General features: G+C 36.1%; 1 protein-coding gene across 35 annotated transcripts in view; it reads right to left on the bottom strand.

The window, feature by feature from the left end:
- The window catches only part of dnm2a (dynamin 2a), a 90891-nt gene that overhangs the window by 36962 nt on the left and 28592 nt on the right, over positions 1-25337 (bottom strand). For 17 of the 35 annotated variants that reach the window (XR_012399857.1, XR_012399856.1, XR_012399837.1 and 14 more), the window contains 11 exon segments: positions 20012-20161; positions 19717-19920; positions 18074-18172; positions 16722-16882; positions 14231-14373; positions 14021-14156; positions 11157-11224; positions 9159-9297; positions 4458-4544; positions 4310-4380; positions 2467-2515 (listed from right to left, as the gene is read on the bottom strand). Coding sequence is in view for 28 of the 35 variants with exons in the window: in XM_073941991.1 (XP_073798092.1) it covers positions 2467-2515; positions 4310-4380; positions 4458-4544; positions 9159-9297; positions 11157-11224; positions 14021-14156; positions 14231-14373; positions 16722-16882; positions 18074-18172; positions 19717-19920; positions 20012-20161 (1307 nt within the window). In the remaining 7 variants the exon portion in view is untranslated. 35 annotated transcript variants of the gene reach the window in all.

Below are 25337 nucleotides of genomic sequence, written 5' to 3'. Positions count from 1 at the left end.
ATGTCATTTCCACTGAAACTTTGATACATGATAAAAGCCCGATCATGTTCTTCAATGGTTTTGGTGTTAATTTTTACAAAACCATACACATAAATACATACACAGTGCCATTATCAGGTGTGAGGATGAGACACGCTTTTTAAATTGTCCCGTGATGCATAACAACCACAACCCAATTTGATGAACGATAGAGCTGTTCTGACATGACATCAGTTCAGACCCAGAAGACAAAGAGACTTTGGTTTCCATGGGACATTTTATAAGCATTTTCTTTTTTCTAAATGGGTTACTCGTTTAGACTGTGAGCAATTTATAGGGGGAAAACAAACAAATATTAAAGATTTTTGAATTAGAAGTTGGAATTTAAACCAGCTCATGCATCAATCAGGGCCCCACTTTTTCATGGACACCAAATTCAAGGACTTTTTAAATGACTAATAATTAAAACCAAGCACATTTGTAATTCACAGCGCGGCAGATACTTTATAGCAATGTGAAAGTCTTAACATTTCTCTTACACTTAATATTTACAATAAGGCCCAATCCCAACTCTCCAATTTTGTACACCTAACCCTTCCCCTTGGCCCTTTAAGCAGAGTGTGAAGGGGAAGGGCTTCAAAATTTACCCCTAAGAATTAGGAAACCACTTCAACACCTGCACAAGTCATCATATGTTTTCGCAATCGCTTGCTTCATATGAGATCAGATGATCGGGACTGCAGTAGTTATTCCAGTTGGGTTATTTTTTGTTATTTATCTTCTGGAAATCACTTAAGGCATATATCAAATTATCATAATGATATAATGTGGCAATAAGATCGTATCTGTACTGTCTATTTACACAGTGGCCATATTCATCTACGTAAACACACCAAAAACAACAATAACATGATAGCAGACACTGTAAAAAGGTCATTCCCAGCCACTGGACATTACTGACAGGGTATTCGAGTGTCATCCAGTGCCAGAATGTTGTCGGACTGCTGTACAGGAGCGAAATTTAGCAGTTTTTATTTTAGCATTATTATTATTTTTTAAAGCATGAAGGCAAAACACGAACGCGGTTATGAATGTATTAAAACATGTGCTTGTTTGTTGTAAAAAAATTTTTAAATATATATTAATTAGGGCTGAATGATGTCGACCAATTTGGCAGTGTACATATTTATTAATAATTAATTAATCCATAATGAATTAATTGTAGCCTATCGTTTTAACTGCCTGACCGGTATGATCTTCATTTTACCCGTAACCAAATTATAAATAAATAAAGATACGTAACACACAAATTACCACCCGTCAATTACTTTTTACACAAGACTCTGGCATGAATAGGCAGATTGATCTGTGCTGTAATAATGGCATCGACAAAATTGGTTGGTGAAAAGGTGCACAACCAACAGGAGCCATCCAACAGTATCTGAGGTTTTCACTTAAATTACGAAGTACAAGCATGAAAGCAAATGACTGAAGCAGTGTACTGATGCTGTGACATGTCATCTGATAGATTCAAAAGACTTAAGAGGCGTTAGATAGAGACAAGATTAATTAAATATCATGCTTAACAACTATAGCGAAATGCGATTCAGTGGTACATCCTTGATAAACTGTCCGAGGTGCACTGCTCTCTGGAGTTTTGAGCTCAAAGCACCCGCTGACTGCTGGAGCTTAGATGTGCACATACACTGCAGTGCATGACAGAGTGTGTGTGTTTGTATATGTGTGTGGTCACATGATGTACATTTTCAGACGCATAGTGTGAAAGCAGGACTTTTCAGAAATGCTAGGTGAAACACCAGTGTGGACGTTTTTGTTCTAAAATTACATTTTAAAACTAAGAAATTTTAGTGTAAACAGGGCTGTGTGTATTTTTTGCACGCCTGTTCTCTCTCTCTCTATCTATCTATATATATAAGTGGAGTGGATCCAATACTGGCAAAAATCAAATGTGCTTTCTAAAATATTGACCAAATGTATATTATTTGTCATAGTTTAAAAAAAAAATTAACACATTTTTGTTTTATTTTTCAATTTTTGAAAGCAGCCAAGTATTATTGAAATGACACCATATACTTTATATTCTAGCACTTTCAAGGACCCATGTTTGTTTTTAAGTACTGTCTAGGCATTAAATACAAGTATTTCCAAGTACTTTCAAGTAGCATGGGAACCATGAATAATGTCCTCTTGACTTGTTGTGTAAAGCCAGTCACACCTGGTAAGGACACTGTAAATGTGTGTAGCTAATAACAAGTATAAGTGATAGAGATCTTGGGGAACATACGGTTAATTTTTTTACTAAAGAAGGTAAAATAAATAAGGGAGTTATGGTAGGAGTTCCTCAGGGTTCATTGTCAGGCCCATTTGTGTTTACAAAAGGTGAAAGGGGGCAACAGTTGTGGAACAAGGCATGTGATGATATCGGCGGGGACTCGGAAGCATGTGGAAACAGAAAAAAAAGTGTACCTGGTTGGGAATGGCCCTCTTCTTGTTGACGATATTCCTTTGCTGTGCACTGCAGGTGGCGGAAACATACAGAAAGCACTGATTACACACTGATTGCATGTTGATGATGGTATTGTTTGTATTCCACATTAGCAAAATGATGACTGCATAAACCTCCTTGTTGCTCTGGGTCGGAACAATCCTGCAACTAAAGCAGGAGTTGGTAGGAAGAGATGAATGGTCCGATTATCAATTAACTAAATGTGGCTTGCACACCTGTTGTTGCTGTACCCTGGTATGGTACCGTCATCCAACCGTCTGAGATCCAGACTGAAAGTGACGGCATGAGAACTATTAACATAGGTGGCCTGACAACACTCACAACATGCGACACGCCGGGCGAGCAGGCTAACACAAGCTCGATGCTGTAGGCTACCTTTGCCTTCTTGTTGAGGGTTCTACAGTAACTGAGCATGCAGACATTTGCCATGCTATCAGTCTTTAGTTGTACACCTTAGTTTGAGAGATCTAAGACATGCACAAATTAATTTAGTGCACTTAAGTTAAGTCCAATGCATTAATAATAGTGCAGAGGCAGATGAATTTGGATTTGAATTAATGTCTTTACTGCTACACAAAGTACAGATAAAAAAAAACATATATATATATATATATATATATATATATATATATATATATATATATATATATATATATATATATATATATATATATATATATATATATATATTGTTATGTCTTTAAATAGCGAAAATAATGCTTTTGTACAATTTGTACCACTCCAATGCTTTGGATTCGATTTAGCTGCTAACACAACGGGGCAGGGTGGGGCCGGGGTTAAAGGTGACTGACGCAGGCTGTTGCTCCTCACAGCAACAGAGAAGGCTCGGCAGACCAAAAAAAAAATACTTTACTGCATTACTTTTTTTGTTAAATAGATTTTTGTATCTGAACTGGGTTGCAGAGGCAGTTTATAAACTTGTAGCGTACTTAAAGCGGAGTTTGATCGGTATATCAATATAATCCGCTGCATTATTGACATCTGCAATCTGTTGTTCTCTGTTTACATAGCTCTGTTAGCGTGGTAATTAAGACAATAGATTGTTGACAGAGTAACGTTAACGTTTGGTTATAAAGGTTAAAATGATGCTTGTGTAGTTGTGTCGAATTGTATGCACTTATAGAAGTTTTATGGTACGTTTAAATTACTGTCATTTTCAGACAGATATATATATATATATATATATATATCGTAATATAGATCGCAGGGAAAAAAGTATCGCAATGTCAATTTTTTCCAATATCGTGCAGCCCTAATGTCAACTTTGCTATTGTCAACTCTGTTAGTGGTTTAAAAAGTTGAACAATATTTTAAACAACAATTAGTAACATAATCAAATATTTCCTATTACATTATTAAGTTTGATTTATTTTACATCGATAATGAATTTGGTTTCATTTATAATAATGAAATTGACTTCACACTGAAGTTTTCGCTATCTGACCCATGTGAAGGCTACATACAAACAGGCTACTGTTTTAAAATTAACATTAATTAAATTAGCTATTTTTTTGCCTAAATTTGCCTAATAATTCTTTGTAGCTTAGCAAGATTGAGTTTAGATTAAGACACCTATTATATTTTATTTTGCTATTATATATGTGGCTTGAGACAAATTACCCTAATTATCATGTGATGTAAATGTTGACCATATGACCCATTCCTAAACTGCGCTGTGGGCCAGACTTGCACTGCACTATGGTTAGGGCGCAAGCCTCCTGGTAAGAAACAAAACAAAAGCCAAAAAAAAAAAAAAATGACTGCACTGAATGCAACACATACTTTGCAAATCCAATGAAGTCCTCGTGGTTGGTGTTGATGTATGACAGCTCAGTGTCAATCAGCAAAAGAACCTGAAAAAAGCACAATTTGCCACATTGAGAAAGCGCACAAAATAAAACCCAAGCAAATCTTATGTTTGGTTTCCTACCTGGTCCTTGGTCTTCCCTTCTCTCTCTCTGACGTAAGTAGTGACGATCCTCTCCGTCTCTTCTCGGAGTCTAGGGTACGAGCTTAACTGTGGGGAAAAACACCAAAGAGATGCAGTCTACAGCATACATGTGGCACAAGTGCACACACACATGCACACTTTGCAAACTAACCACGATCAGACCTTTTCACAGAGGCCGACGTGAGGACTAGCTTTAGCTTAAGCCACCGTGCACAAGAACAATCAGTGGAAGAAAGAGCATATAGGCAAACAAGCATGCAGTTTTGGACTTTTTTCAGCAAGTTATGCAGATAAGGCAGCATTCACTCCCAGCTAGGAATTGAGAGTCAACCAACTTCGAAGAGTAGTAAACAAAATGTAATATTTGGTATGACTCAAGTTGGGATATGTAAATAAGTTTTCCAAATCTACAGCCAAATGTTTATTATGTCAGTGTTGTTATTTATTTATTTATTTTTTTGATGCTTCCATTTGCACATTTTGTTGACTATAAATTACATTTCAACCACATGTCAACTAATTCTCAATAGTTTACAGGTTAGGATATAAGGTAGGCCATCTTGACTCCAACAAGAGGCATTCTCCTGACTATAAATAAGGTTCAAGTACTTGTCAGTTTACAGTAAGTAACATTACAGTGTACTAATACTCTAATGAGAATAGAAAAAAAGTATACTCCAAAATTAAAAATTTCAGTTAATTTACTTAACCTCAATAAATCCAGGACATAAGTGACTTTGTTGTTCTTTAGTAAAGCATTAAAGGTTTATATATATATGTATATATATATATATATATATATATATATATATATATATATATATATATATATATATATATATATATAATAAAATAAGTCTATGTCTGCAGGCAATTTGTTTTAATGGTGTTGAGGTTTGAGAGTTGATTGCATAAAGGGAAACAACTATATTTTTCATTAGAAATAACTCATTAATAATAATAATTTGCCCTTTGATCACACGTGATTTGACAGATCTGTTTCCTTGAACAGATTCTGATGGTTCGCTTGAATTAATTGGTTCAAATAACCATATCCATAATTCACTTACTATTACTATTGAGTAATTTTTAACAGCTGGTTATGGTACAGTATGTGTCATTTTATAATCTATAAATATTTGACTATATGAACATGTATTGCTGATTATTACCTTTTATTAGCAGATTAATATTACCTTTATTAACCTGCTATTATTTCCTTCATTATTAATTAATCCATTATATAAACTAAACCTGTCCATTTTAGATCGTTCAGCAAGACCAGCAAACGAGTATCGCTAAATTGACTCTGTCAGATAATAATGACTGATCATCTATGATGACTGATAGAAAATCTGTTCAGTCGCTCATATTGAATGGTGATTGGAAACAATGCTCCCCTTTCGCCCGTCTCGATCGCAATATTTGGGAAACAGTAAACACTATTGTTTATTATGTACAATATTTATTAACAATATATAAATGATATACTGATGACAATGTCCGAGAAGACATTAATAACATTAACATCCGTCATAACCATATATGGTTTGTCTAGATCGTGTTTGCTGGATTGTGTGTGCCTGAAACGTGTGTGGTTCTGCGGGCATGCAGCTGAACATTATTGTTTCCGGCAGCAACCTAGCTTTCCCATGTGGCCTCCCATGCAGGTACTGACCAGGTGCAGCAATGCTTAACTTTAGGCCTAGCTTTCAGGATTTGAGTATAAATAATTTAAAAGAATTGCAACAATAGAAGGGAAATCAATATTCGGAACCATGTATTGGAAACTATTAATTGATGTTTTTTATAATGACTAAAATAAGTCAACAACCAATCAATATTTCATTCAAATTATTCTCATTTTTTTATAAACATAGTTAATGCACAATAAAAGACTGCCATTAAAAAAGTATGAAAGTAGGTACTGATTTTTTCTTTTTTCAATCCTTTGTTTACATTCTTTGTATGTTATGACAACTTGGGCTTTAAAAAAAGAAGGTAAAATTAGGATCAATAATTCTGTGGTATATACAAAGAGAACTATCAAAGGAGTAGTTTTCCTGAAGTGCATCCTTTCCAAAGGTCTTTATTTCTTGAACTGAACATACAATAAGTTATTTAGAAGAACGCTAAAAAACGGTAGACATTAAATCCATAACAGAAATCAAAAAATGCAAGTTGTTCCCAGTTTCCAGCTTTCTTTAGATCACCTTATTTTCTTCAACAAAAAACAAAACCTAAACACGTCTGGAATGAGGGGAGATTGAGTAAACTATTAAATAAATGTGCATTTTTGGTTGAACCATAGTATAACCGAAGAACCTAAATTAAAGGAGACTCAAGATTTCCATCCCTAGTCATTAAAACTTAATTATTAAAACCCTAAGGTTTAAACACCATAAATACTCTTCCAAATCTGAGAGTGAAACAGTGAAAAGATTCAAGGAAGGAAAAAAAAGTGTTACACAGGTGGAAGGAGGAGGGAATCGACATAAGAATTGCACTGCATTTCTTCCTATGACCACAAGATGGCAGATGATGAGTTCTTTGTTGCTATGACAACAGCAGCAGCCTTTTGTGTCTGGGCCAGGAGGAAAAGCATCTGTCACTGTATGTTCTTTACTTTAACAGTCAAAGTGTTTGGCAGGCTGATGCTATAATGAAGCAACAAAGAGTTGGGACCTAACCAACGAATATCGATTTTTTTTTTCCAAACAGTTTGATTGCTTTTTGTTGGACTCGCATGGGATATGGAAATGTATGGCTTTCATTATGGAACCAGACATAAGAGACGTGAGCACATCGCACATCGCAGACACACACACATATATAATGGGTGTGGCAAATAGGGTGGGGCTGATTTCACACAGGTGAAAGCTGATTGGGCAGGTGGATGCGTGTGGGAATGAAGGGAGGAGGAGATTTGGATTTGGATTCCGCCTCTGGTGATCCGACTTGGTTACCTTCTTAGAGCTTTTCCTGACGACAGTGGTGAGTTCGGACACCACCAGGTCCACGCATTTCAGGCTGGGCTCTTTCAGTTTGTGGATCTGTTTTTTCACTATAGTCTCAAAGGCCAGGTCAGGGGTGAACAACCCCGTTCTGAGTAGGTCAGAGATGCCGTTGGGCAGGGGGAGAATAAGTGTTGAGGTGTTAAAAAGAGGGCAGGGGAAAAGAGCATAGAGAAAGAGAGGAATAAAAGAAGGAAACTTTTAGTTGATTAATCATTGATAATCTATGAAAAGATACAAACTAATGTCCAAAGGGGCAGTCATAGGTTTTCACATCCATAAACTACAAATACATTATATATTTTTATAACAATAGACATACCAAAAGCCAAGTCAGTTTAAGTCCAACACAACAAAATAACTCATCTACATATACAGCATAGGTCTCAAACTCAATTTCAAAAAGACTGCAGCTGTGCAAAGCTTTTTTTTTGTTTGTTTTTTTATGATAGTAACAACAAATTCATCTGCTTTTTGTACTTGGCATATTTGACGAATGCATGTGTAGATACTACATTTGAATTAGAGTTTTCTACACGACCGTAGAAAAGTTTGTTCTATATTATGGGCGTTTAACCCTATTTCTGGTGATCTACCTTCCTGTAGAACCAATCACGTTGTCTGTTGAGCTGCAACCTTGATAAAACACACTTGTCTTTAACGACAGGTCTGTCTTACAATAGCTTCTTTAGATCCTACTTGGTTTAGTTGTGTTTGATGGGGGTTGGAGCAAGACTCTGCAGGAAGGTACAGTAGATCTCCCGGAACAGGGTTGAGCACCTTTGTTCAATATTGCAGTGGTCCCCAACCCCTGGGCTGGTACCGGTTCGTGTATCAGTTGGTACTGGTCCACATCGAGAGAAGTCAGCTGTGGTGGCTCAGGTATCTGATTCAGATGCCTTTCTGGACGCCTACCTAGAGAGGTGTTTCAGGCATGTCCCACCTGGATAAGGCCTTAGGGAAGATCGAGGAAAGCTAAGGCTTGAGCGACTATGTCTCTTGGATGGCCTGGGAGCGCCTCGGGATCCCCCCGAAGGTACTAGAGGAAGCTGGAGGAAGTGTCTTTTTAATTTTCTCCATATATAAAAAAACTTGTATAAACAAGGGAGCAATGATTTGTCAGGTTGTCATCCTCTGAGAAAATGGTTAATGGTTGCCTAGCACCCCACCCCCTAGACTGCAGTAAAATTATCAAGCGTTGACCAATTCGTGTAGATAAAAAGGTTGGGGCCACTGCTATATGGTAAAAAATAATAGTATGATTGGAATTTAGACATACTACATCCGCCATAATTTCTGACTTGGTTTGAATGGGCCTTAAAAGTATTTAAATGTCATTGGGACTCTACAGAGATACATTAGATTGGATGTTGCAAGCACCTACGACTCGTCCCTTTAGACCACAGATGACCAGAGAGTGTCATTCTCCGTTCATCTTCTTGTCACAAGACTGTCACAACACCCCAACACGACAGCAGAGCCAGCGAATGAGGCAGTCAGGGGGGCCGAGGAGGTCACACCGACACGCAAACTACTCGCAGCCTTCTGCTCAACCTCTACCTCTTCCCTCTGTGCTTTTGGCTGAAAGCACTGTCTGTTTGCCTCAGGTGTAGTGTGACCCCCTCACAGGAAGCCCCTCCATGGCCAGGCTGGGTTACTGCAGTACCTTGTTGGTGCACTGCCTGAATGTGTTGATGAGCTCCTGAATAACCAGATCGATACATTTCAGACAGGGCTCTTTCAGCTTAATGATCTGCTTTTTCACGATGGCTTCAAACGCCAGATCTGGAGTGAACAGCCCAGTTCTGAGAACGCACAGGACAGACAGACAGCAGGACGTAAGAGGACAGACACAAACATGGAGGAGAAAGAAAACAAGGAACAACAATAGTGGCCAAAAAATAACTCAAAAGACAGATATCTGTGACATTGATGTGAAGATTAAACAACAACAGATACAAAACCAAGTGACAATGGGATAACTGAAGGTGAAGTGGATGGAAATAAAAGGTCACAAAGACTAAAACAAAAATGTGAATCCTAAATAATAAATGGACAGGTGAGGGTGGCTCGCTGTTGGGAAAAAAAACACATTTCAGAGTCAACAAGATTACTCAGTCATTTGAATTTTTTTGGCCATGCCCTCATAACACAGTTTTTGAGGTTTGTAGACAAGAATTTGATTTTTAGGGTCTCCTAAGAAAGATCCTAGTAATAACTCTTGTTTGAAATAAGCTGTAATAAACTGAAGTGTTGCATGTGTTATCGAAAAATTGCAGTTCAAAACTGAGATCGGAGAGTCCACATGCTCCCTAATTTAGCCAACTGTGATCTGGCTTTTTGTTGATTTCCCCAGGCTGTCACAAAAGGAAGCAGTGTGTTTGAGGTTTTCATTAAATACCATTCTGCAGTTGTGCCTGCAATTAACTCAAATATTGTCAATAAGCCAATCAGAAACTTCCAAAACCTTGACATCATCATCTAAGCTCTTTCAGAGGCATAATAATCTTATTGTGTGTAAACTTGACTTTATTGTATGTAAACTTCTGGTTTTATCTGTATATGCACAGTACAAAAATATATTTTATATAAATACAACATTCGTTTGAATGTGATTAATCACAAATAACTTGTTGACAGCACTACTTTTATTGCGTTAATTCACTGACAAAAGGTCCTCAGCACAGTATTACAAATTGAGAGCGCATTCAGGTAAAGATGCAAATATTTAAATAGTGCTTTTGACACTAGGTATAGCCAAGTACAGGGATGTCAAGCAAAAAAAGGGTAGCAGCTTTGCACAGTTTAGTTCCAACGCTAATTAATTGATTTTGAGTCCTTCAGGGTTGTTTAAAACCTACAAGGCAAGTGTGTTGGAGCAGGGTTGGAACTAAACTGTGCAGGGCTGCGGCCCTCTAGAAAGTTCGACATCCCTGGCATAGTATATGTTATAGTATTTACAACACCTTGTTAACGAATGCTTCAGCATACTTTAGTATTGACTATACTGAACTCATAAAATAAACTCATAAAATATAAATCCTGTCAATGTTCTTGAGAGAACTAATTTATACGAAAAATCTCTGAAGAGCAAAAGCATCAATGGAAGAGGAAACACAAGGCACAAATTGAAAGTCCGCATCATCTCACTGAGTGAGAGTAGACAATTCGCACTTGAGTAGTCTACTGAGAGCGCACAAGCAGCATACATTTGTGAGTGTGTGAGAAGTTGTGCATGAATAGAGGACACAAAGGAATAGAGGAGAAAAGGGATTCGCTAGCTCTATGAATGCACTCTCGACTTGTAATACTGTGCTCACAACATTTGTCAGTGAAATAATGGCATGTACTTTAAACTTAAAGGATTTGAGTACAAAAATATAGAAAATACTGAAAAACGGCAATGAACAGATGTAATATTTGTTTTGGTTTTTTAACTAAAACATATAATAAGATCAACATGTAGCGTGGGCAGTACAGTGATCTGGCAGTTGTGATGTGAAAGCATGGCCTTACAATAACACACGAGAGAGAGAGAGAAAGTGTGAATGGAGTGAAAGACTGGAGTATTAGTGAGTGAACACAGGACATAAAAGTGCTGTGGTTTCTAGTCGTCGTATGACCTGCAGTTGACAAGTGCTACAGTCAATGGGACGCCACTTGCCTGACACCATGGACGTTCTTAATGGCGTGACTGATTTCTCTCCGGAGCTCCTTTTCATCAAACACGATCTGAAAGAGAAAGACAGAAAGTCACTTCTGCACCTGTGTATCACATACCGGGGTTTTCTGGGAACTTGTGGTGACTTGTTATCTTAAGATCAATGTATTGTTCACAGACAGTTAGACCAGAGTTGAGTAAAACATGTTACATAAATAGCCACATTAAAGGTTCATGAAAGTCTTGACTTTTTTTTTTTTTTTTACAGATTTGACGCATTTAATGCCAATTTTTTTTCAGAGATGACATATATGAATTTGTGTTCTATTTGTATTGTTATTAAACAATCAATATCAATTTTCTCTAAAAATAATTGAAAGACTATGAAAATTTTTTTCATCTTTGGTCACAATTGTGACCGGTAGTAGAACACAGGGAGTCTAGGTCTAAATGCATAGTGTAAATGCATGGAAAAAATTAAAAATCTCCAGCCAGCAATGTTTAAAGACAACAATGAATCTGAATGAACAATTTAGTGACAAAGAAAGAGATTTAGCACCATCTATTGGACATTTTGGTTTTAATGTATATTAGGCAAAAATAATGTCATATTTTAAAATGTATGTACAAAATCAGATAATTTAAATAAATATAAATGTAAGATTAAATATGAAATCTTAGATGTGAATAGATGATATTTAGAAGAGGCAGAATTTCAGTGTTGATAATGAGCTTTGGGCAAACATAATAATATTTTTTTGTTTTTTATTTATATAGCGCCTTTCCAGAGCTCAAGAGCACTTTACAAAGAATGTGACAATAAGAGATATTACAATCAGATAAGTGTAAAGACAGCATTTGGCATACAAACATACAAGAAGTCAAATATAACAAACTTGAAATGCAAATGCAAGATCTAAGAGACAAATGAGCTGAGTACAGGTGGATCAGATAAAGTGGTCAGTTTGACAGAGCAGAAGTGTAGCAATCAGAAAACAGAGTTAAGTAAAGATTTGAATTCTGAGATATTATTAGCAGAACGGAGTGAGCGTGGTAGAGAGTTTCAGAGTTTATGTGCAATGACACTCAGGGCTCTATTTTAACAATCTTGGCACAAAGTGCAACTCCCTAACTCTCGTAGACAGGGAAACGTGTTGTACGCACAGACATCCATTAGCCTATACACAATTAATTTTGTTTGTTAAGCACAAAGATTTGTTTCAAAACAATTTCTAAATTCAGTTCTAATTTGCAGCAAACGAATAAAGGAACTATTAACAAGTTATTTCCAAATACACATGCTATGCCCCATATGGTCTAAAACCTGACAGGTGGACAAATCTAAGCTTGTTTTTAATAAAACAAATATAAATATGCATATAATAAATAATACTACTAGTATTAATAAAGTGATACAAAACCATGTTGTCATCAATAATCTGAAAATGCCTCCCAGTAATGAAGGCGGCATGAAGGCAGTGGTTCTTACATTTATGTTGAAAGTGATCATTTTTGTAATATTTGAATTCTTTAATTCCTTTTTATTTGTAAAGACATTTGCGTATTGCTGCACATTCTGTGTGTATTAAGCAATGTTTAAGCGAGGCGCACAACTGACGCGCTCTGCGCTGGACTTTAGACCTCTTCTAGCTAGTCTATTAAGCGGTCTATTTTAGATCCTCAAAAAAGCAATATTTAGACCAGAATGCCTTTGAAGCACATTTTGACTTTTTAGTTTTTACTCAGACATTTAAAAAGAACAGATTTTAGAGCAGTAATCACAATGCCATGATATTTTTATCCAAGTTTATCGTAACGTCAGAATCTCAAGCCGCTTTTCCACTGCACACAACATTTGGACACGACTGTCGTAATAGGCCCCTTTGTGGCAGTCACACAGAATTTTCAGTGTTGTTGTGTACCATGGGAAAGATTCTCATGGTGTCCAAACAAAAGTGCAAAAAGAGCCTCTATTCCCCGTGCATTGACCATGGTTGAATGAATGAATGAACAATACAAGAAACTCAAAGACCACTTAAAATTTGGGAGGGAATGTGGAGACAACATTAAAATTTTTTTAAAAATGTAAAAAAATACATATAAATAACGTTCCGCATATGGAGATGATCGGAACTCCACGCAGCTCCCGGACTACTCTCTTTTGGAAATTAATGATAACTTTGTCATTTGTCATGTGCAGTTATACCTGCCCATTCCTAGTAGGGGTAGGGGATGGGTGTTGCTTGGTGATTTCCAAAAAAATCAAATACATTTTATTAAACTATTAGAAATACAAAATTTTATCCATAAACTTCCCTTAATAGACAATAATATAATTAAAAGGTGTTTAAGTGAAGTGCTTTGATGTAAGAGTTCCTGTAATTTTGGGTGACTTTAACTGAAGTTCGCCAGTTTCACATTACCTCATGAACATTTCATTCACGCCCCTGTGACAAACTGGGGTATAAGACACAAATAAGGAGTAAGGACTGGTGAGAGTGTTATGGCATTTAATAATCCACACAAATGGAAAGAAACGAACTTCTGCATTTCACAGGGATTTCTATTTTGGGGGTTGTGGGTTGAAAAGTTTGGGTACCCCTGACTTAAAGCAGAATATGAATCAAAAAAAGCCTTTGTATCATTTTTCAGTCAACATTAAATTCGTGAGAGAACAACAATTTTCACTTCAGTGCTTTTTAGATTTTTTCAGGTTATCAAAGTAACTTGAAAATGTAGTAATTAGTAATCTGATTACTTCTTACATTAATTAGCAAAGTAATCTAGAATTTATTCAATTTTAGTAACTTACAACACTGACTCAGATCAACATTATGAATTCACAGACAGGCGAAACAAGTATGCACCTTGACCAGCTCAAAGGGGAAGCGCTCATGAAAGATTCGGTTAATCCTGGCACCTCCAGACAGCTCTGCAGTGTCCACCTGATCTCCGGATCCCTCAATGCACTTCTCAAAGTCCACACCAAATTGCTGGACCATCCTAAAAAAGCAGAACTCAGAGTTAGAAACTGCTAGAATTAGTTACGAGCAAAGCTAGTCATGATAGTCACTCACTGCAGCAGGGCCTTGGTCTTTCGAGTAGGGTCATCTGGGCGGAAGTTCTTATACTCTTCCACTTCTTTTTCTAGAGAGAGAAGCTGAGACTGGAGTTTGCTCCGCAAGCCGGGAAGTGTGTCCCGGATGTGGTTGGTCAATTGCTAAAAATACAAAAACAAGAAGTGAGAACATGATATAGGCGGGGACTCTATGCAAACATTTTCTGAAATGGTTAGCTATTTGTGCAAATCCATACTTGTAAAGAAATTGCAAATAAAAAAAATAAAGAAAATCAATGGTAATTTTTATTTGGCCTAATTTTTATGGCTTTAACTTTTTTCATTCTCTTCTTCAGCGCTTTACAATTTTTCACGGTAGTTGCTCTCTCCGTCATCCCAAGCCAGAAGGCACTGACAGAGTGATTGACAGCTGATATTAACCAATCCATTCGCGTTCAGATCTAGAGCAGTGGGCCAATAAGAAGAGCGCGAACGCAGTGCAAGCATTACTGCAACTGGTTTTAAACCATTCCTGAGTTTTAAGTGTAAAGTTGCATTCTGCGTGAATGTCTCCCGAATCTGCACATGTGGTGAACATTTTGCATTAACAACTGGTCGCACACAACAATTTTATGCACTCGCACAAATGCTCCCAAAAATATTTTGAGGTCGCATAGATCAATTTTCGGGCCCATATGTGACCAAAATGGTCGCAATATCGATCCCTGCCTGGCGATAAACATAAGGGATAAATAACCTGGTTTGCACAAAGCTTAAAGCTGCCGTCACACTAAAGTTTGAGCTTGCGCAATTCTGTAGTATGGCACTGTGAAGATGGGTGGAATTAAACAAGATGATTAGACATTTTAAAAAGCGAGCAATTGGTCCATATTTTAAATGTCCAGAGATGTCATGTTTTGATCTAAGATTGCTCTCATGCAGTCACATGATGCAATTTCGCAGGTCAGAATTCATCAAGCTTGAACTTTCCAACGCAGCAATCGGCAAAACATGTCGCATGAGCTGGCGTTTCCAGGCTGACACATTTGCATGCGTATGAATGAAAGTCTATGGGGGAAAAAGTGCAGTGTGAACGCAGCTTTAGGCAAACATACCGATACTAGGACTGTGCAAATAGTCAGAGATCTATTTTGATTTAGGCCTCTAAGGATTATGAAAAAAACCTTTAGATGAAATGATTATTGAGTCATGCCCACCCCCTTCAGCACTTCGCATTCGATCTTCCACAGAGCTCAGTTTCACATAAAAAAAAATCAGTGAAAACATGCAAGCCCAATATGACTTTTGCAGCGAGAATTGTCCAAAGTATCGACTTTAGAACCAAATGATACAAAAACGTTCATTTTCCATGGTCACTTGCTCAACAGAAAGGACTGTGATTGGCTGTAAAGATCATCAGTTCACCACTATTCACACAAATACAAGAACATTAAGAATTTCAAAGCCACTTAGATTAATTGATCCATCAGCGGATGGCTCGTATGTAAGCTTATAGACAATACAGTTGATCAATGTGACTGTTAAACGCTCATGTATCTGTGTTTGCAATGAAGAATGGTGAACTGATGAGTTTCACGGCCAATCACAGGCAGTTCTGTTGAGCATGGGAACACAATGGCCAATCAGGGGTGTTAAGAACATGCTCAACAGTGCTCAAATGTTAGCAAGAATGGACGTTTTGAAAATTTCTGTAGTGACTGGTATTGATCTCAATACTTTGGACAACACTAATTTACCTAATCAAGTTTATTCAATTTATTCATGTTTGTAAAAGCCAAAAAAAGAACTTGCACAGTTCTGGTAGTACGAACATGTAAGATTAATATGGGTTATTAAAAATTACCTTCAAAAACAAAACAACAAAGCTCTAAATGAATCAAAACACCCAGCTAATGTTTAAATCTGATAGTGCATTGTTTTTAACAAAAAGGTTCGACTCACAAGTTGTTTAAATTATTTGTCATTTGTTTTGATATTTTGCTTGTTCGTATTGCCGTCAAGACAATACAATATCAAATATAAAGTGCTGGATTCGGTAAAACATGAATGCTCCTTTCCCTTAAAACACTAGTGGAGTGTAGGGGTGTGTGGGACTGATCATGACTGAAGATAAGTGAACATTAATGAGTGAGCTTTCTGGTGATTAATGCAGTAATCCACCCTGCAGCAGAGGATTTGTCGTCCGTTTGTTAAAAGAGGGACCGGAAAAGACTATTGATGTATGGGACTTTGTCAGAGACACAAACTTTATAAGTAACATTGCACAGTTCATGGACCAGTTTCTGTGCAAAAATATTTAAGACCTAGAAGAGTGTATTTAGACTTTTTAAGGCCTTAAATGTCATTTTTTTTAAAGTTTAGACTTTAAGACCCCGCAAAAACTCTGATAAGAAATCATTTTAAAGTTACTGCAATGCCCATAAGAGTTAAACTATTGAGAAGTGTGGCAAGCAGCAGTACAACAGCTTCAGACGGTGATGTGGTTGTACCTGGTTGAGGGCTTTTTGCAGGTGTGGCGTTCCCATCCTTTCAGCCATATGTCTGTAACTAGGGTGGGACAGGAAAAACTTCCTTTCTGCTGCCAGCGCAGCACGAATGTCCTTACGGCCATCAATGTCTTTCTGACTCCGGTTCACTACACCGATATAACCTACGACAAGGGAAAAATCACATTAGAGGGTGCCTGTCTGTGCTGGATGGTTTGGGCATTCAAATCATACAATAGGAGAAATGTGTGCAGTACAGTTTATTTATCATAATTTAACTGATATCATAGACCAAAAATATCAACTGCATCTTACAGCAGCAAAGAAACAAGAGAGAATGTGAAAATACAGAGAAAGAAATGAGCAAAACAAGTTAGGACAAGAAATAACTTTCCAAAGACTGTAAAGTATGTCAACAAACGTCTTGGAAAATGTGTTTACATCCCAATTCATAGCACATGATAATGATTTATTTATTTTTTTCTAAAACTGAATCTGTTCACATTAACTACAATTTGAGTCAGATAGATAAACAAACATGTTTACTCAGTGATGATTAGTGTTGGGAAGATTTTTTTAAAAAGTAATCTATAACAAATTACTGATTACTACTAGAAAACTGTAATCTGATTACATTACTAATTACTCCACGAAATAAGTAATTAGATTACTAAATACTTTACTTTAAAGTTGCTTTCAAAAACATAAAATACACCAATACAAATTCAAAATAAACTGCAGCTCTTTCAGAGATTTAATATTCACTAAGAAACATTACAATGGATTGATCACAGCAGCTTGACATATTCAAAAGACTTAAAGAGTTTGCCTAAAGCGTAAAATTTCTTATCATTTTCTTGTTCCAAACCTGTTTGTGTTTTTCTTTTTTTTCTTTTTTTTAAACACAAAAGAAGACACGAAGAAAACTGGATACCTGAAACCATGCATGCATAGTATGAAAAAGCACAGCAATGTTTGGGTGTTCTGTGTTTGAGGTAATTAGGCTCCGGTTAATTCTTGTCATGTGACTAGCTGTTTTAAACTGGGTTCGCAAGTGAATGGTAGCACGCACAATAAGCACTCCCAATTTGCTTGCAAGATGCACACCTCGATTGGAATTAACGAAATTGTGCGTGCAAAAGACGCGATATGTGAACGGCCCCATAAACAGCTATACTTCTCTTCACACTCAGAAAGTACCTTCACTCCCAATCCTGCACAAAAAAAATGCAATTTAGCCTGTTTAGATTGAGTTGGGCTGCCGTGTTTTTGGTGATGAGTATTGTCCTAGAATACTATTATCGTCTGTAGTGTATTTATGACCAACTAAATGTGAATGTGTATAAAGTACAAACCTCTACGAAGTGGTAAAAGTTTGTTTTCCAGGATATCCCGGGCATCTGTACCCTCATCCATTAAATCCAGTTTAGTGATTACACCAATGGTACGCAGTCCTGTTAAACACAACAAAACATATTATTGATCCTTCTGGTCAATACAAAGGATTCACACATTTCTCTCAAAAAATGTTTTATCAAAAAAATTCTAAATTCAGGTTTATTTGCAAATTAATCATTCAAACAATTCATTTAATATGAAATAAACAAATAAATGTATTTATTTCATATTAAATAGTTTGAATAATTAATTTGTCAATTTATTTATTTATTTAATATTTTATACAATTTATAGGGTATAAACTTGCTTTTATATTTTCATTGTAGTTTAATTTTAAGGAATGTTTGGTATTTTTATTATTACACAATTATTATTATTATTATTATTATTATTATTATAGCTTGACTTTTAGATTCTTGATATTTATGTTTCACGAGTATTTTTTTATAATTTGTCATTTCAGGTGTTTATATAATATTTATATTTTGTTTAGGGTATAGTTTATTTAACACTTTAAAGAACAATTTTTTAAATAATCACAGTCTTAAGGCTCGTATACACCGGGACACTTTTTGTTTGCGTTTATCGTCATTATTTTTCGAAATACTTTTCCAGATTCAAACAAGTGACTTTCACTGGCATTGAGCAGAAGAGTATGCAAAAAAAAAACAAAAAAAAAAAAAAAAAATTCGCTCCTTGACATTAGACGGCGTTACACAACTTTAAGCTTCTAACAACCGCTTGTAACACAAAAGAAGAAAACAGAAAGTTAAAACAATTGTTGTTAAAGTTACTGGCGATTTGAATAAGCATGGATGGTTCAAGCAGCAGCTCTAGCAATGAAGAAATGATTATTGTTCACCAATGCAATAAGCAGCTCCATGTTCATATCACCTCTGGGCATCTTCTTCAATGTGCGCTCGCATTGACAGTTTTGCCCTTGAGCGCCTCCAAGTGCTATTTAGTGTAACTTCAGCAACTTAGTGTACAGTATCAAAATGAGGCCTTTCTTAAAAAAATGACACTTTTTTTACGCCTGCCGTTTTGGCGTTGGTGTGCACGATCACATTGGCACCCTTTAATCACGAGGCGTTAAACATCAATAAAAAACGCAAGCAAAAAGTATCCCGCTGTGCATGGGCCTTTAGTTTTAGTGATATAATTACATATGATAAAAAGCGAGTGCACGACTGTAGCTTGTGAACGAATGACAAACTCAAGCACAAAAAACATGATTGTGAGCACACAAACACGCTGTGAGGACACAAACAATCATGGCGAGCTGTGTAAACACACACGTGAATAATTTCTGCAATAATAATAATTACAATTATAGTAATTAATTTAATATATTTTGTGCTTGAGTTTGTTAATTGACCCATCCTTCAGGTGTATAGTAACGTAATTTGCTCATGAGCTGCATTTGCTTTATTTTGTCCCATAATTGACTCCATAATTTACACATTTTTACTGCATTTATTTAAGTATCATGGCCTTTTCTCTCCTAAAGCAGCACAACTTTACTACATGGTGTATATTTTTCAGGTTTTCCTAAACTCTATCCAGCTTCTCTCATTATTTGACTTGTGAATCCCCTCACCTTGAGGGTCCACTTCTTTCGCCACCTTGAGGGCATCCGAATTGGCCAAGTCCATGTTGGCTGGGGTGACGGCAAGGATTAGACAGCTCTCCCTGGTGATAAACTGCATTATCATGTCCCGAATCTGGTGCTCGATGTCAGGCGGCTGGTCGCCCACTGCCACCTTCGTCATCCCAGGCAAATCGATGAGTGTCAGATTCAATACTGTTGATCAAAGACAGAGGAGAGTGACATTTCACCAATAGCAGACTGACTGCGGGAAACTGCGCTCCTCCAGGGTCTAGTTTTGCATTACCGTTAGGAGAGTAGACTCTCAGGTTGATGGGGATAGGAGAGATGCCCTTATTGGAGCCTGTAATCCTGTCGGTTTCTGCTTCAATCTCCTGCCGGACTTCATCAAAGTCCACGAACTTCCTCCCTTTGCAGTGTAGGAACTCTGCATATTCTGCACACAGAGAGATGGAGAGCAAGGATTAGGTTGATATGGGTGACATTTCAGTGGAGGCAAATGAGAATTTATCTTAAAGTGGTGTTTTCATCTAAAGTCTAAACCATTTTCATTTACATACTGATAACATGTACTGGTGGGGAATGGAAAATGAGGTAAAAACATCGACATTAAAATATATTTAGTGGTGACCAAAACTATTAGAAAACAGTTTTTTTCACCAGCTAAAATTGTTTTAAAGGGCACCTATTTTACCACTTTTACAAGATGTGTCTGTAAAGTTTCAGCTCAAAATGTAATTGTAAATAATGCAATTATTAGTCGGTAATTTACAGTGAATTTAAGGTCAAATATTTTAGTGTTTACTTCACACAATCCATACAAATTTGTGTAACATAAAAATAATAAATGATCCAGGATTGTTTCGTTCTTCAAAAATCATTTAAGACTTGTTGTCATAGCAACAGTTTTGGTAGCTCAAACCTGCTTGGGAGCAGGTTCATTTCATTTAAACAGGATTAGATTGTGTCAGTTTAAGCAAAGATAATACTGAAAGTATGTACCAAATGCTGATATTTTCTTACAGTAGTTATATACACTTGGGAAAATAGTAAATATATATTTAATATATAATTATACATAACTAGGTGATTTGATGCTTAGCAAAAGATGCAGACACCTTTACTGATATCAAAATGCTTTTTTGATGCAAAATTAATTCATACAGTTATTAACTTAAGTAGGCTTAGGCTACTATAATAAAGAAAATTTTCTCTAAATATAGAACTAAATACATTGATATGCATTGAAATACATGATGAACAGGACTTGACATTATCTTTTTTGACCACCAGCTACTGTGGCTAGTAGATTTCCAACATTACTAGACACTCGCCATTTTCACTACCCACACTTTTCTTGTTGGGAAAATATATTTTGCTTAAATTTGACTTTGACGTGCTAAACTACTTGATTTAGATGGTATGTCCACATGCCTCCTCATTCATTTAACTTGTTGTGTGTATTGTGTATTAGCTTGCTCAGTGTCCATGAGCTAATTGGTTTTGTCAAAATGCAATCATTTATTTACGACTTTTTAGGGCTCAAAATTAAGGATTTAAACCAAATCAAATCAAAATCAAATCACTTTTATTGTCACATCATCAGCAGCATATGTGCTATGATGAGTGCAAAGCTTAGGTCAGGGGTGGCCAATCCTGTTCCTGGAGATCTACCATGCTGCAGATTTCAGTTGAATCCCTTATCAAACACACCTGTCTGTAATTATCAAGTGGATTTCAGGTCCTAGTTAATTGGTTCAAGTGGGTTTGATCAGGGTAGGAGCTAAACTGTACAGGAAGGTAGATCTCCAGGAACAGGATTGAGCACCCCTGGCTTAGGTGCTGGCTCCAGACAGTACAAAATACAATAAAATGACAGAAAAATACAGACAGTGCAAATACAACGACAATGGGAAATTGACAGCAATATGTACAATATAGGATTTACCAAATTTATCCCTGACCACACTAAATAAGTATTTCTTAGCCACATTTTTTTTATGTGTAAAAACAAGGAAAATATAGCTTTTTTTGAGCACGTTTTAATTCAACAAAACTTTTCTATATAAAAAAACATTACATTTAAAAAAATAATTATTGTCATGTATTTAAAATATGCACAGTAATCTGTCCTGGCTAAAAGTCCCAGATTACCAGTTAACTACACATAAACAGGGAGTAATCTCCCATTGAAGCAATGTTATTGTAAATATATATATATATATATATATATATATATATATATATATATATATATATATATATATATATATATATATATAAATTAAACCATATTAACAAAAATAAATGTAAGCAAAAGAAAGCAAGTGAAACATACCGTGCACACAGGTAATGTTAGGCCTGTTAATAATCTCTTCTAAGAATAATTAAAATGAAAGCAGTGACCGCTGCTGCTTACAATAGAATACGTGTATATTTTTAAATCTTGAGCTCTTGAAAGCAGCAGGACTGTGGGTGCAAGATCATCGCTCTTTGTCCAGTCTATTTCAAAGGGGATCAAATCGCACCTGTTGCGCTTCCTCTAGGGATGGTTGCTTTGCGTAAGTAAACGGGAGCGCATGCGCGCTTTTTAAGTCGCGCGCATCACATCAGTTGTTTGCGCAAGTGATCATGCTCTAATTCTGTATTCACCATTCTTTTGCTCGCACAGTTATTTTTGGCAGTCCTGTTGCTTCTCGATTCTAATATCACATTTGCACAAATATTGGGCCATGCTTATTGTCAAACTCTGCTTTTAAGAAAGCTACAATTTAAAAATGATTTCCAACCAGCCAAAGTGGCTAGTGGAGGAGTCTGTCTAACCCGCCACAGCTCAAATCTACCCACATTTGGCGGGTTGGCGGGTGTTAATGTAAAGCCCTGATGATGAAAACTCTTGAGACATGAAAGTGTAAAGCCTGCAGCTCTATTTAATAAATCGTTTACTGCTAATTTGATGTAATTTTGCTCACAGGGATAACTGCATATTAATCAGATGATGTCATTACGCTGCTGTGCTGTCAGCTAATCGTTGCATTGCTGATCATGATTTTAGATCTGTCCTTCACAACACAAGCAGTGATCTCAGATCAGTTCATCCAGACATTTTAATCTGGTTCGCAAACTTGTTTGAAGAATGAAATTAGCCAGAGATCAGTCATCATGATTAAAAGATCCAGGATCTGTCAAATCATTTAAGCGAGCAATGAAGAATGGACCCTAGGTTAAACTGGTTAATTTGGCTTTGTAGGTCTGTAGCTACACTCTCAGAAATAAAAAGTACTTGAGCATTCACTGGCTTCGAAAGGTATAAATTTGTACCTAAAAGGTCCATATTAATACCACAAGGGTACATAGTACATAAAAAGTGATGGTCTTAAAATTTTTAAAGTACTAATATATAGGGCAGCACCATTAATCGAAAAAAGATCACAATCTCGATTCGACCCTACGAACGATCCTAATTCAGCTTTTTCTTTGATTTAGCTAATTATATTGTCTATGTCAGGAGAAAAGGCGACCGCAGAAGTCTTCACAGTAACACTGACACCATCAAATGGCATTAAAGTGTCACATACTGTATATATAACGTATAATTCACCAAAAATGTCATTTATGTCTTTATGTAATTATGTATTTGCTGCCGTGAAAATCGCACGTGAGCTGATGCACTGTTTGTTTATTGCCGAAAACGTGCGAGCACTTGCGTGCACACAAATGACGCCTACTTTAGTGAACAAAACCTGCATAGGCTGTGAATAACCGGTAATAAAGTTGTAAATAATGTTCAGTTTGTTGCAGTGAGTGATTGTTTGAGGGCCGTGCAGGAAAAAATAAAATAATTCAATTTTATAATTATCAATAGTTGTATTCTGATGTCATCATTTTACTGTGAATTAACAAACAGGACATATTGAAAGTCTGTTCCAAATCCACCATAATACTAAATTTAGCATTTTAAGCAACATCAGACCTACACACAGGCCTAATATTATTACTTTTGTTTTACTATATGTTTGAGAATTAACAATAATAATAGGCTAATCATACTAACCTTTATTTATACCTTTATTTTACACTTACAGAATTGTGAGAAAGAATCGTGAACTTGTTTTAAGCAAAAAAAAATAAATAAAAAACTTTGCCAGAATCGTGCAGCCCTACTAATATATACTTTTGAGGTACCAATATTGACCCTATCAGCACAAATGTGTACCTTCTGAAAAAGTACCACCCCAGTGACAGCTCGTGTACCTTCATTTCTGAGAGTGTATGTTTCCATCCGCTTATTTTTATGCACAAGGCGCAAGTTAATCAGGAAGGCATGCTATTGTTCTCTTTGATTTGGATGGAAACGCTGCTTTATTTGCATTTCTATTATAGGACATTCCAGTTTTGCGTATAAATTTTATTTGGATTTTCAGATGGAAACAAAGCTACTGAATTAGCTCTAACTCACTGGTTGTGTGAGTGTTTTGCAGTTTGAGACTCCTTTGAAAGTTGCTAGGCTCAAAACAGCTCCTGAATCAAACTAATTGGTCACAATTTCATGTTTTTCAGTCTAATAAAGTGTCCATAACAGTCAAACACAGCAGACATTCAAAACCAATAACAAACATCATTAAGTTCTATGACTAATTCAAAATTAAACTGGCTCTAAACAAAGACACTTTTTGTATTTCCCAGTCATGATTTACGCTTATTGTGCAGACACCAGCAGAAACATCAATTCAGCTTTGTTATGTTCAACTTTATGGTCAATTGCACTCATTTGGAAGATGATCTGCTTGGTAATGCTTTTCTGTCAGTATCAATTCTCCATCTGTGCTTTCTCGTTCTTGCACATTACAGCACATCATGCTGATAACAATACCAACGATAATTGGTTTTAAAGTGGTTAAGATGTAAATGGAAGAAGGGACATTTTCTGTGGAAAACTGAGTCATGTATGGAAACTGAATAAGCAGACATTACTCAAGCTGAAGTGTGTTATTATTTTGCCACTAGCAGCAAAAATTCCAGTGATTATTATTTGGCCAATTTAAACTGGTCTGATGTAGGCCATATGATCTGCACAAAGCTAAAACTTTGTTCTTGAATCAGAAAATTCCAGTCATAAAAACAGAAATGAATGAGCTGAAATCATGAATCCAAAGTTGGACTGTAGACTAAATATGGATTGATTTCTAAGAATAATAAGCTATTCAAATATGCATAATCTGCATGTCATTGTAAACAAATAGCTTTATCAACTATACTGGAAGAAAGTGTGGGGTTCATGTTGTTTTCAGTGGCTGCATTCTTCATCTCCTGAGCTGTTCTTTAATTTTATAGTATGAAATGCAATTTAAGTCAATTTTTTTGATTATTGTATTGTTATATACTATGCTATAATACAAAAATATAAATCAAATCATATTGGCTATTTTATTATACAATGGTAAATATATTACATTCAATTACATCATATAAACATCAATAATTTCCATAAATCATATTGCCTGATTTTTATTATAAATTTCATTACAACTTAGCAAACAAATCAAGCACAAGATCCAGAAAAATGGGAGGAATAACTTTTCATAGGGCGCTATCATAATTACAATCTCAAA

Source organism: Danio rerio, chromosome 3, assembly GCF_049306965.1.
Source record: "Danio rerio strain Tuebingen ecotype United States chromosome 3, GRCz12tu, whole genome shotgun sequence".
NCBI classification, from domain to species: Eukaryota; Metazoa; Chordata; class Actinopteri; order Cypriniformes; family Danionidae; genus Danio; species Danio rerio.
This window is presented reverse-complemented; position numbering and strand designations above follow the sequence as displayed.